Source organism: Somniosus microcephalus, chromosome 8 (genome assembly GCF_052327205.1).
Source record: "Somniosus microcephalus isolate GS21.2 chromosome 8, FLI_Smic_1.0, whole genome shotgun sequence".
NCBI classification, from domain to species: Eukaryota; Metazoa; Chordata; class Chondrichthyes; order Squaliformes; family Somniosidae; genus Somniosus; species Somniosus microcephalus.
In genome coordinates this window covers 30,482,014-30,496,166 of record NC_140994.1, presented here as the reverse complement: position 1 = coordinate 30,496,166, position 14,153 = coordinate 30,482,014, and the positions used below count along the sequence as shown (strand labels likewise).

The 14,153-nt window shown below is 40.8% G+C and overlaps 1 protein-coding gene across 5 annotated transcripts in view; it reads left to right on the top strand.

Moving 5' to 3' along the window:
- atrnl1b (attractin-like 1b) overlaps positions 1-14,153 on the top strand; it is a 930,295-nt gene that overhangs the window by 108,510 nt on the left and 807,632 nt on the right. For all 5 annotated transcript variants that reach the window (XM_085994422.1, XM_085994421.1, XM_085994423.1 and 2 more), the window contains exons 4-5: positions 255-383; positions 7,755-7,960. In XM_085994422.1, coding sequence (XP_085850548.1) covers positions 255-383; positions 7,755-7,960 — 335 coding nt within the window. The remainder of the gene's footprint in view (positions 1-254; positions 384-7,754; positions 7,961-14,153) is intronic.

The window sequence follows — 14,153 nt, the reverse complement described above, 5'->3', positions numbered from 1 at the left end:
TTCTGCGACTTTTCTGTCAGAATTTCAAGTGTTACCATGAATTGTGTTTCAACATCACTGAATTTATGATTGAAATTATGTGAATTGCTTTTCTACATTTTGTCACTAATTTTGAGCAAAATTAATGTCCAGCATTGAGTTTTTAGCATACTTCAGCATGTATTGTTTTCTGTTGAATGTGTATTAAATTATAGTGCTATTATATCAAATGCTGATCTTGACATACGTACTATATTTTTTCATTCTCCCCACAGTGGCCTAATAGTTCCAGAGGTTCGTGGAAATGAGACTGTACCTGAAGTAGTTACCACATCTGGCTATGCATTGCTGCACTTTTTTAGTGATGCTGCTTATAACTTAACTGGATTCAATATTTTTTATTCGTAAGTACAATTAATGTACACCATTTATACTTGAGCACGTTGTGACAAAATGGGAAATTTGTGTTTTATATTTTCTATGACTTCGGATAAACGGGGAATGTGATTCAAAACTTGGCTTGAGTCAGTTGTATCTCTGAGCATTATACTGTTTGTGCGACAGTGGATGCATGTAACTCTGCAATCAGACCATGACAGTCGGAGGTGTCTGTCTTGGATGGTTTTACTTTATGCCAACACCTCTGTTCAGAATTGAATTAAGTCAAAAGTTGCTTGATGGTTAGGAAGAGCTGTTTGAAATGTTGAGTAATAGACTGGAAAATAGATTAATTTAGTTACTCTGCTGAACCATTAAAAAAAAAATGTTTGCAGAAGACTAATACCTAGACTTAAACACTCCAGATGTCCTATGGCTCCATTGCCCACAACAGTGATGGATGCCTATTCAGATGGCCTAATTTCCAACATAACCTTTCTTTTGAATTTCCATTTTTAGCAGTGGACAAATCTCTCTTGTCTCCAGTAACAAATTTCTCCTTCATGAAGAAAGAGTCTCCGTTCTCATAGCCTCCCAACTGCAGAACAAGGCTTACCCTGAATGACAATATAATATGGGGGTAGGGGGCGAGGAGAAAAGGGTGCAAATGCATAAATCCCAGTGGTTATATAGGGAAATCACTAATATTTGGATCAGTTGGTAATCATGGAAGGCAACTTAATGAAGAATATCTGTGCTTTTCTCCCCCCCCCCCCCCCCCCCCCCCCCCCGTTGCAAACCGAGAGGAATCGGGAGTACCATATTCAGTCCTATTACATATTCTACCAACCATTGCAGTTAATGCACAAATGCATTCAAGTGAACTATGTTCAGTGCTATACATAGCATTGATTTTTAATTTCAGGTAGTTGGTAACTTTAATCAAATAGGAAACCAAACTTGGCAAAGGCATCTGATTAAGAAAAGTAAGATACTGTAGTAGCTGGCATGTTGAAATTTGTGGAACTTTTTTGAATAAGATACTCTAATGAAAAGAAGAAAATACTTGCATTTATATAGCGCCTTTCACGATCTCAGGATATCCCAAAGCACTTTACAGCCAATTAAGTACTTTTATGAAGTGTAATCAGTGTTGTAATGTAGGAAACTAATTTTCACACAGCAAGCTCCCACACAGCGATGTGATGATGACCAGATAATATTTTTTAGTAGTGTTGGATGAGGGATAAATGTTGATGCTAACTAACTATACATTCATCACTTCCAAAGATTAGGTACAGACACCGTGTCGATGGACAGTTATATGCACACAATGTGCAGATAGAAGTCCTGGGGTTCTTGATAAGTCCAGTAAACTCTGTGTGTAGCTCTGATGAGGCATTCTCTGTCGAGGGGAGGAATGTTAATCGTATCTCGAATGGCATCACTATTTTCTGCCAAAGCAGCCAATTTACCAGAGGGCTGTGACTGGGGATAAGTCAGATGTGCATGGTGAGAAAATCATAGTTGAAACTCTACAACTGAATTTATTTCAATCATGCATGGGAATACTGCAGAACATCCAATCTAGATGGCTGAATGGTTGTGGCCTTAAATAGGGCTGATTTTTGTCTAATACAGTGGAACTCATTTAGGATTTAAATATTAAAGCCATTACATGTTTCAATCAAAATATACATAAGAAATAGGAGCTGGAGTCGGCCATTTGGCCCTTCAAGCCTGCTCCGCCATTCAATAAGATCATGGCTGATCTTCAACCTCAACTCCACCTTTCCACACTATCCCCATATCCCTTAATTCCCTTCGTTCCCAAAAATATATCGACCTCTGGCTTGAATATACTCAACGACTGAGCATCCACAGCTCTCTGGGTAGAGAATTCCAAAGATTCACAACCCTTTGAGTGAAGAAATTTCTCCTCATCTCAGTCCTAAATGGCTGACCCCTTATTCTGTGACTGTGACCCTGTGTTCTAGATTCCCCAGCCAGGGGAAACATTTTCCCAGCATTAACCCTGTCAAACCCCTTAAGAATGTTTTATTTCAATTAGATCACCTCATTCTTCTAAACACCAGAGAATGTAGGCCTAGTCTACTCAATCTCTCCTCATAGGGCAAAATCCCTTCATCCCAGGAACCAGTCTAGTGAACCTTCACTGCACCCCCTCTAAGGCAAGTATGTCTTCCCTTAGGTAAAGAAACCAGAACTGTACACCGTACTCCAGGTGTGGCCTCAACAATGCCCTGTATAATTGTAGTAAGACTTCGTTACTCTTCTACTCTAATCCCTCTGTAACAAAAGCTAACATACCATTTGCTTTCCTAATTGCTTGGTGTACCTGCATGTTAATTTTCTGTGATTCATGTACAAGGACACCGGGTCCCTTGAGTGCAAGCATTTCCCAGGCTCTCTCCATTCAAAAAATATTCAGCATTTTTGTTTTTCCTATCAAAGTGAATAACTTCACACTTCCCCACCTTGTATTCAATTTGCCGTTTATCAGATGTTCTTGATGGTGTTGACATGTAGGTCAAGTTTTATTCAGAGTATACACAGGTTAACACTTTTCCACCTGCGATAAAATTATAAAATGTGGCCAAAAATAAATGACAATATTGTTGGCAAACATCTTGAATTTACCGAATCCTAAAGCATTGCCCAAGAAAATAACCTCAATGAATCTCACTGTTATGCTGGTTACAAGGAAAGGGAGCCACCAGAGGCCAATAAGTGGGCACTTTTATATGATACTAAGTGTGCATGTTAAGCTTCAGCAAGGGTGAAATCTAGGTCTGTTTTAAAAGGTCAAATTTTTTTTTTTGTGTAACCAAATAACTTACTTTGAAAGGTCAGTTTTTATTGGGGAAATTTGTTGCAAAGAAATCCGCCTTCAAGCAAAAGGAAATCTAATTTTCACAGACCAGGTTTATGGAAAAATGTAATGATACAAGCTGAATTTCTCTAACTCGGTTCAGGAAACTGAGTTGAAATTCTTGTGAATGAAATATTGAGGCTTGCATTTTTAAAATTTGTTAAACATGATTAAGAATTTGCAGCTACCACAGACATCTACTTGGAATCAGTGGTGCCACTTGCTTATTATGGAAGTTGACTCCCAATGCTCTATATCCACTTGGCAGCAAGTTCCACGACTATAACAATTAAAAACCATGGCCTGGATTTTGCGGTGTGTATGATGGCATGCTCTGAGCATGTCGTCATACAGCCTTTGAAATCCACCGCAAGTTCGAGCGCATGTGCTAAATCGCCGCCACCGAAAACCTAGTTGGGCTATTTGCCCAGCAATTACGTACGCAGGGCCTGTTTCCACAGCGCAAAAGGATACCCAAAATGGAAAAAAAAACTTTTTTTTAAATTAAATGTCATTCAGGAACATTAAAAGCTTTCAATGAGATCAGCCATGATTGCATTGAATGGCGGAGCAGGCTCGAGGGGCCGAATGGCCTACTCCTCCTATCTTCTATGTTTAAGAAGCAATCCTATAGTGTATGTTAAAGCTGCAGGTTTTTTTTAAAGTAATGCTTACATTTCATAACTTTGTGCACAGTACTTGTTTAGAAGTTGGAATTATGAGTAACGAATTGGATTCCCATGATATAAGCTAAATCTGTATGTATTTTAAAGGCTGTAGTACAGTAATGAAGTAATGTAGTAATTTAAGTGAATGAAAGACCATCTGTTTTCTGATTGGAGGACCCCACGTGATCCCAGGTACGCTTCCGCACAGGATACGTCCCTGGGATCCATGGGCCATTACGCTGCCCTCCAACTCGCAGTGTCAGCGCAAGTTTATGCAGGAAGGCCGCCATCAGATAGGTGCGTATTCTACGTCAGGGATACACTGCCGACTGCAATTTTTGGCCCAATGTGGCTTCTGTACATGTACTTAAATTGATTCATCGTTAGACTGATTGAACATTAGGCAATATGACACTCATTTTGACTCATAAACTGCTTTATTCTACAATAGGCAAAACAACAGTCACATTATGACCCCCTTGATGTAATCAATATAACTTCTGTTTGCATTCTACTACAAAAATAAAGCGTCAGCCACGGCTCAGTGGGTAGCACTCTGCTTCTGAGTTAGAAGGTTGTGGGTTAAAGTCCCACTCCGGAGACTACCACAAAATCTAGCTGACACCAGTGCAGTACTGAAGGACTGCTGCACTGTCGGAGGTGCCGTCTTTCAGACGAGACGTTAAGCCAACCTGCTCTCACAGGTGGATGTAAAAGATCCCATGGCACTATTTTGAAGAAGAGCGGGGGAGTTATCCCCAGTGTCCTGGCCAATATTTATCCCTCAACCAACATAACAAAAACAGATTATCCGTTTTTTATCATTGCTGTTTGTGGAACCTTTTTGCTATGGCGGTCAATATTGGAATAAATATGGACAGAAATTCCTAATGATTTCTGCAGCAGCTGATGCCATGAACTGTGGAATTCAGACAGAAATTCTTTGAGTTGTTGGGTTTGTTTCACTGTTGGCATCTATGAATACAAATTGATTTTCTTAAGTATCTTGTTATGAGGAGCCCAATAGAATAAGCGCTGTTTATACTGTTGGTTTCTCATTTGGAGTGTATTGCCCTTTTGTTTTTCAATGGATCGTTATTCTGTTGTAAAATTCTATTTAAAATCAATTGTTTTATTATTGAAAGGAACTATTTGTGTAACATATAAACTGTAGCTCCTGTGATGGCACAATATTATCCACATCATCATCATTTGTACTTATAAAGCATTTTGGACTGCATTCTTCAAATCTCAGCCATCTTCTCTAGCTATATGTCTCTGGCTGCACACTTTGCTCATCTGACTCCAGATTACTGTTAGTTTCAATTTTCTTTTGGAAAACTGATAATTTGGCCATTTTGTGCCTGCTCTCTAGAATTCTCTTCCAAACCCATTTAGCCTTCAAAAACAACCTAACATGCCCTCCTTTTTGACCATGCCTTTGGTTTGCCTCTTTCCCCAACCCTTCAAATGTTCTTTTTCTGTAGACTATCTACCACTCCTCCCAGAGATCTTTCTTTTCTGTACCACATAATGAAAAATGGATGATATCAAGCATGATGCGGTCGTGGCGAATGGATAGTTTTCTCTTTCTCTTTTCCCCCACCCCAAATTCCTTACTGTTCATCTAATAGTGGCTTTTAAGATTGGAGCAATCAAACTTTTTTGTCTTTGTGGACTACTTAAGTGTGCATCCTAGAACATTTAAAGTTTAACTAATTGATTAGTAATTCGAATTTTAATAAATAATATGGCCCAGAATTTTCTTGAACCGACTTGTGCTGATAATACACTGAAATCTGGGATAATCTCCCAGTTGGCAATGTGTGCCGAAATTTCCTGCATCTCTTGTTGGCATACACCCGTGCAAAAATAAGCACAAATTGAGTATGACCATTAGGGGTCTGAAGAAACATGCAGAGCTTCATAGAATCATAGAAAGGTTGCAGCATGGAAAAAAGCCATTCAGCCCGTTGAGCCCGTGCCAACTCTCAGCTCGTCCTACTCTCCGGCCCTTTCCCCGTAGCCCTGCAAATCTTTTTCTTTCAGATACTTATCCAACTCCCTTTTGAAAGAAAAGATTGAGTCTGCCTCCACCACCCTTTCAGGCAGTGCATTCCGGATCTTAACTGCTCGCTGTGTAAATTTTTTTTTACGTCGCCTTTGGTTCTTTTGCCAATCGCCTTAAATCTGTGTCCTCTGGTTCTCGACCCTTCTGCCAATGGGAACAGATTCCTTCTATCTACTCTGTCCGGACCCCTTGTGATTCTGAACACCTCTATCAAATCTCCCCTCAATCTTCTCTGCTCCAAGGCTTCTCCAATCTATCAACATAACTGAAGTCTCTCATTCCTGGAATCATTCTCGTAAATCTTTTTTTACACCAGCTAATGCAGGTAACAAGTAATGGATTGAGGGTGGCATGCATGCTTAAATGGAGTTCCCTAAAATTAGGATGAAAAGCGACTATTCGGGGGAATTTTAGTGTTCATCTAAACAGACAAAGACTGAAGATAATTACAGTTCCCCTGCAGAGTATAGCTATCTTCGTTTTAACACATCCAAGTTCCAGGTTGAACTGTTAGCCCACTGACCCTTTGGGGAAGTCCTTTGCTTCTATTTTTTTCTAGCTGAAGAGCTGGTGTTTAGAATAGAGTCTGAAAACTATTTGGAAAAGAAGTCCCAAATCTTTTTAGGCATGGTTATAGTTTGGGCTTTTCCAACATCATTTTCTTCTGAAAGTGTGCTTGCATTTTGCAAGCTAGGGTTTTCCCCTCTCTGCTGTACTGAGTTAGTGTAGCCCAGGGTTAACCGTTGTCCTATTTACTACAACAACTTGCATTTATACAGTGCCTTTTAACGCAGCAAAAGGTCCCAAGGTTCTTCACAGATGGATGCCGAGGAGAGAGATAGAGGAGGGGTGACCAAGTGCTCGGCCAAAGAAGTGGGTTTACTGGCAGTTCTTAACGGAGGCAATGCAAAGGGGTTAGGGAGAGAATTCCAGAGGTGGAGCATAAATGGCTGAAGCCTTGGCCACCAAGGGTGGGGCCAAAGCACTAGGCCAGAGTCAGAGGAGCGGGAGGTTCTGGAGCGGGAGGTTGGGGTTGTAAGGCTGGAGGAGGTTACAGAAATATGGAGGAGTGAGGCCATGAAGAGATTTAAACAGAGCTGAGGAGAAATTTCTTTACGCACGATTGTTGGTGTGTGCAGTACTTTGCATCTATTAAGTGAAAATTGTTTAAATATTTGAAGCAGAGCAAGGTACTGGGCTATGGGAAGAGAGCAGGGCATTGGGAATAGCTCTAGCACAAAGGCAGCACAGACATGAGGGGCCAAATGGTCTCCTGCTGTGATATAAATTTCTCTGGTTCTAATTATAATCACCACAGTCCAATTTGAGGTGGAGTGGGGTAAAAAGTAGAAAGGGAGGTGGCCAATACCTATAATGAGATGTGCATGAAGCTTAAAAGTATTTTGTAGGGTTTACTCTTTACAAACCCTTTCACATAATTAATGTACTTTCATGAATAATTAGTGTTGGCAATAATATTTGACCTGCATCCTACACTGGAGCACCGAAATGCTTTGGCTGTTCCTTGAACAGTGGTTGCAAATCACCACGAGTAATTAAGTGGTAAATCGTGCTTTGAATCAGTATCTTGAACATTTTCTCTTTAATGTGTTCCTATTCATTTTTGTACCGAAAAACACTTCTCTAAAAACTTGTTCTTTGTAATATAATGGCGGTTGTGAGGAGAGCTGCAATATTCATTCTTATGCTGTGCACTAGCTATTATTTTCAAAAGGTTTTTAATCTTTCTATTTTTTTTTTCAAGGATTAATTCCTGCCCAAACAATTGCTCAGGCCATGGAAAGTGCGTTACTGGAAGTACCATTGGCAGTGTGTTCTGTGAATGCGATAAATATTGGAAGGGGGAAGCTTGTGACATTCCATATTGTAAGGACAACTGTGGGAGCCCAGATCATGGCTACTGTGACCTAACTGGAGAGAAGCTCTGTGTCTGCAATGATAGCTGGCAAGGTGAGTTGCTTGATTCCACTGCAGCATCAATATGAAATGAAACGTATGACCATAGGAACAATGACACAGGAAAGAACTGCTGGTCCATTCAGCCTATCCCACACAACTACTGAGTGGTGAGAATGTGGAACTCATTACCACACTGATCGGTTGAGGCAAATAGCATAGATACATTTAAGGGGAAACTAGATAAGTACAGGAAACTTTGTGCTATCCGGCACCGACAGGACCGAGTTGTTGCCGTCCCATCAAAACTGCCGGACAAACCAGCGCTAATGTTGAAACATACGGAGATTTTGAGCTCCGTATCTGGCAACAAACCCTGTTGCTTACAGCTTCTAAACAGTCGGCTGTACCTTGCAAGCGTCTCTGTAGCTTAGCAACAGCTTCAGCGAGACCTTGCAGAGCCTGACTGGTTGGGAAAAAAAAAAGCAACGAAAAGAAAAAAAACCTAACAAAATGGCTCCTGATTTTTGCCGGTGGTTCGAGCATTCCGGACAGTTAACCTCCGGATAAACCAAAGTTTCCTGTACATGAGGGAGAAAGGAATAGAAGGATATGTTGATAGGGTGAGCTGAAGTAAGGTGGGAGGAGGCTCGTGTGGAGCATAAACGCTGGCAGAGAACTGTTGGGCTGAATGGCCTGTTTCTGTGCTGTAAAAATCCATGTCCTTTTTGCGTGTCACTTCTTAAGTCTTCCCCTTTCAGCTTTGCTAAACACTGCTATTCAGTTGCGATGTCTTCTGAGCCTTGCCTCCATTGACACTTCCCAAAAATTGCCTCATTTCCTTTAAATTTTACTTGCATGCAGTTCTCTGCTACCATTAGTGTGGTCCCTGCACAAGTTCAAATCTGCAACTTGAAGCTATACGTATAAACTCATTTTGTATAATTAGGTGAAAATAGCACACTTTCATGTGAATGAAACTAAAACTACAGCTAAAACTGTCACCAGCGATTTTAGATTTAAATGGCTCCAATAGCAGAAAATCTAAACTATGCTGGATTTAGCTGCAATTTTTTTAAAGCTGACAATCTCCACAGAATGTATATTCTGATCCATACAAAATAAAATGTGGCAATTTTTGGACTAAATGATGGACCAGATTTTGCTGTCAAAATGACAATGAGGCTAATGGCGCTTGCTGTTATTTGCGCACAAATGGTACAGCAACTTCAGGGGAGGGAGGGGCAGATGCACGGTTAAATGCTGTTATCCAAAAGTTGCTATCTGAGATGTGCCACTCTACCGTTAGCTTTGTGAAAACGATATCTCACTGTTTGCCTCGCCATTGAAATGCATTGAATGAAGTCAAGTTGCTGTATTTGTGCGGTAGATGTGAACGAAACTCGCCACAGTAAGTTCACACACACAGAAATCACACAGAAACCCCACAGTGCAGATAGAGGCCATTTCGGCCCATCGAGCCTGCACCGACACATATCCCACCCGATCCCCGTAACCCCAACACATATCCCACCCTATCCCTGTAACCCCACCTATTTAATCCCCCTAACACTAAGGGTCAATTTATCATAGCCAATCAACCTAACCTGCACATCTTTGGACTGTGGGAGGAAACCGGAGCACCCGGAGAAAACCCACGCAAACACGGGGAGAATGTGCAAACTCCACACAGACAGTCGCCCGAGGCCGGATTCGAACCCGGGTCTCTGGCGCTGTGAGGCAACAGTGCTAACCACTATGCCACCGTGCTGCCCAGTTCAGTCTAAGTACCCCTTTAATTACATGATGAGTGTTAATTACTGCCATTCAAACTCACTGGCACTGAAAATGAACTCTTACAAGTGTGGAGTCTTAGTCCTTCAGGTATTGTTGGAGATTTTAAAAATGTTGGCCCAGAAATTGGTGTCGGGGGCTTCCCGCGGGTGCAAGGCCCCGACCTACACTTGCATAGCGCGCCGACAGTTGAAGCCTGGCCTTGCGTGGATTTCCTGTCAGTGGCCCGGTTCAGCTCCCGGCGCGCTGTGCTTGCGTGATCCAGCGGCGTAGTTAGTTCGATGAGCCGGCTGGGATCACGTGAGCACTGGGCAACCAATCGGAGGTTGCAAAAGTTCATTCATGAGTTTGATAGTAAGAACTGTCAAACTCATGAAAACTCCGGGCGCCCAAAACAGTACTTAAACTTCAAATAAAAGTTTTTTAAAAATCCCACTAATTAAATGAACTATTAATAACTGTAAAAAAAAACTATTTTAGACAATTATTCAAATTTTTGAAAAAAATAATTAACAAATCGGGTAAATACTGTAAATTCTTTAAAAATAATAAACCTGTGGGGGAAAAAAATTCTAACTTTAATTAATAGACCACTTACCTTTTAAAACTAAGTCCTTACGTCTGCTTTTTTCATGCGTAAAAACCGGAGGCCTTCACGCACGGGCAAAGCTTAAAAAAAGAAGGAATTTCAGCGCGCACACGTTCGACCTCTGAACCCCTTGGTTCAGAGGAAAGGAAATGCCAGTTTTCCGCACATGCGCTGTGCATGCTGAAAAGCTGCACTTCCATCGGGCCCACGCGTGAGTACACGGTGCTTACTCACGCATTGGGACCCGAATTACTGGGCCGTTAAATTTTAAAACATTTTAATTTTTTTAACTTTTTCTTTCTCTTTCCTCTCTCTCTCTCTATCTAGTCTTTCTTTCCCTCTCTTTCTTTCTGTACCTGACTTGACATTGAATTCACCCCCTTTAATTTACGCTACCTTCTCCGTTCATGCGCTGTTTATTTCCCAATCCTTCAATTTGATTGGTTAAGGAGATACACCGTTGCTTTCCCTGTTCACTCAGGTCCCAGATCACTGTTTCCCTCTCTGTACCATTACCTGCTTGCAGTTTCAGCAACTTGCCACGCAAAAAATTTAAAATCCTAAATGTGCAAGGGCAAGTCGAACTTGTGGCAGACTCAGTTAGATGCCCCGCTACAGCAAAATCTGGCCCGATGCTTTGCTTTATTCTGAATGAGCAGACCAGGCTGAGCCTATGAACTGTTAGAGGTTTGTGCAATATTTGTGGATTTGCAGCTGTTGTATTGACTGCATAATTCTTACTTCAGAGAACTGGCATCCATTCCAAATAAGACTATGCAAATTCAAGCCAAGGCTGAACAAGTACTTTGGAATATTTTTCTTCCATTCTCCTCCATGTTGAAGGTTTTTCCACTAACTTGACGCTTGTAAATTTATTGTAAAGACAGCTATATTGTCTATCTTTTAAACTGTGTTTGATGCCAAAATTGCCATAATTTGACACCGCCAATCCTTTATTCTGCTGATCAAGTACTCCATAAATTCAGCACAATGCATGTTGTAACCAGTGCTTAAAGCACTGTAAAAACTCTAATGTTCTGATGTTTTCTGTACAATGTGATTTAGTGGGAGTAGTTGCAACACGGAGATTGTAGCTATATGGTTGGTTAGTCTCGTGTATCTGTGATTGACCATTTTCGAATGCTAACTTCATAAATGTGCACTAGGACTATAGAAAAGTAAATTTACAGTATGTTCCCATTTCATCAATAAAATTACCTTTTGAGGTATATATGTAGATCGTGCTTGCAGTGGCAGATTTACTTGTGGTTACTGGCCTCCTCCTGGAAATTAAATCAGTTTGGGAGAGCACATGACTAATACTGGCTCAGAAATTCAGGTCGGAGGCTTCCCGCGGGTGCAAGCCTCCGATCTGCAGTTGCCTATCGCGCCGGCCATTGAGCTGTGGGCCCGCGTGGGATTCCGATCTTGGGCCTCCTCCAACTGCCGGCGTGCAGTGCTTGCGTATCCCAGGGGCGCAGTTAGTTCGATGCGTCCCCTGGGATCACGTGGACCATGGAGAGCCAATGGTAGCAGGGAATGCTTCATTCATAAGTTTGACAGGAAGAACTGTCAAACCTATAAATATTATAAGCCCCAAAACATCACTAAAACTTCAAATAATTTTTTTTTTTAAATTACATTTTTAAAATAACTATAAATTACATGAAATAACTATTTTAAACAATTTAAATTTTTGAAAAAATTAATTACATTTTCTAACGGGGCTAAAAATAAACTTACCTTTCTTTAAAGTATTTAAAAATAATAAACCTGTTGGAAAAAATGTTTTAATTTTAATTAATTCACCACTTACCTTGTTAAAAGCAGGCCTTGCGCCTGCTGTTTTAAAAGTGTAACTGCTGGAGACTTACCCTCCTGGAGAACCCTGCAAAAAAAAAAAAAAAATAAGTTCGATGCGCACGCGCTGCCTCTCCGGCGCACGCGTTCCACCTGTCAACCCCTCCTTTCAGGGGAACGGAAGTGCCGGTTTCCTGTGCATGCACGAAACCAGCACTTTTGTTGAGCCTACACGTGAGTACCCAGCGCGTACTCGCGCTTTGGGACCCGAATTTCTGGGCCAATATTGATCATTTAGCAAGTAGGGGCTTGCTCTCCTTTTCTTTATTTGCATTGTGTGGCCTTGGAATTTGAAGGAATACTCCAGGTTGTGTGTTTAACAGTTAAAACATTTCTTACCAGTAATTCAAAATAAGTCTGCTTAAAACTACCAAATGCTTTTTTTACCCTGTTTGCCTTCTAAATTGAAATATTACTAAAGATACCGATGTGGATCACATCACATCATTGTTGGTAACTATCATGAAATCTGATTTGACCAATTTGCTCTACTCAAATATGCAGATCATAAGCTGATTCAGCCGGCCAATAAGTGGTGTGAATTTGCCTGGTGTGAGACAACTATTTTGAATGGACTAAACCAGAACTTAATTGGTGCCCAGTGTAGATGTGATCTACAAAAATGTAATGTGATTTTTATTGCTGAAAGGAATGTGCTGCAAGTGCCTGGGGGATTAAGCCGGCTTGTTTTTAATAATTAATGTTTAATATTTAGCAAGCAGCTGGGTGTGTTTCTTCAGTTACTGTTTATTGGTTTATACACTCAAGTCAAATGAAAGTTCTCTTCCATTACTGTGTGTTCTTCACCAGCTTCAGGGTTTCCCTTTGTGAAATATTTTTGCACTAAAAACAGAAATGCATTGCATATCTTTCGAAATTCACAAAAAAATCTCTTCCCTAATCTTTTCAATCTGAGAGAAACTGAAATCTTTGTTTCACGATTGTCATTGGGTTTATTTAGTAGTACCAATATACTGCAAGAAAAATGTTGCTTCAGCCAGTGTGCTTTAATGTTCTTTGTGATGCACTTATTTCATCACCTCAAATTTTCTGCTACCATTACCACCAGTAACAAATAATTTATGCTAGTATTACCCAGCTCCTAATGCTTTCTCCAGACACAATCCCAGATCCATAGTTTAATCGGACATGTGAAAATTTCACATGACGACAATTGCTTGTTGCTAAGGGATACTAAAGACACTTTTTATTGTCAATTTGAAAACTTGGCTTTTTTTTGTGCAGAAAACTTGGGGTGTTGGTGGTGGGGGGGAAATTGGACCCTAAAGAAATCGGGTAAATTCAGAAAATAAATTTTAAAATATCTATTTAATTTGAACAGTGCTAAAACTCAAAGTAAGTAATGGTCTTTTTATTAAAAAAAAACTCAAGCAAGATAAATGACAAAAGCAAAATACTGCAGATGCTGAAAATCTGAAATAAAAACAGAAAATGCTGGAAATACTCAGCAGGTCAGGCAGCATCTATGGAGAGAGAAACTTGATGTTTCTGGTCGATGACCTTTCATCAGAACTGGAAAAAGTTAGAGATGTAACAAGAAGGTCAATCATCACAGCCCCAGTACATCACTACAGGAGTTCCTCAGGGCAGTGTCCTGGGCCCAACCATCTTCAGCTGCTTCATCAATGACCTTCCCTCCAACATAAGGTCAGAAATGGGGATGTTCGCTGATGACTGCACAGTGTTCAGTGCCATCCACAACTCCTCAGATAATGAAACAGTCCATGCTCTCATGCAACAAGGCCTGGACGACGTTCAGGCTTGGGCTGATAAGTGGCAGGTAACATTCGCGCCACAGAAGTGTCCAACTGTCTCCAACAAGCGAGAGTCTAACCACTGCCCCTTGACATTCAATGGCATTACCATCGCCGAATCCCCCACCATCAACATCTTGGGGGGTCACCATTGACCAGAAACTTAACTGGACCAACCACATAAATACTGTGGCAACAAGAGCAAGTTAGAGGCTAGGTATTCTATGGC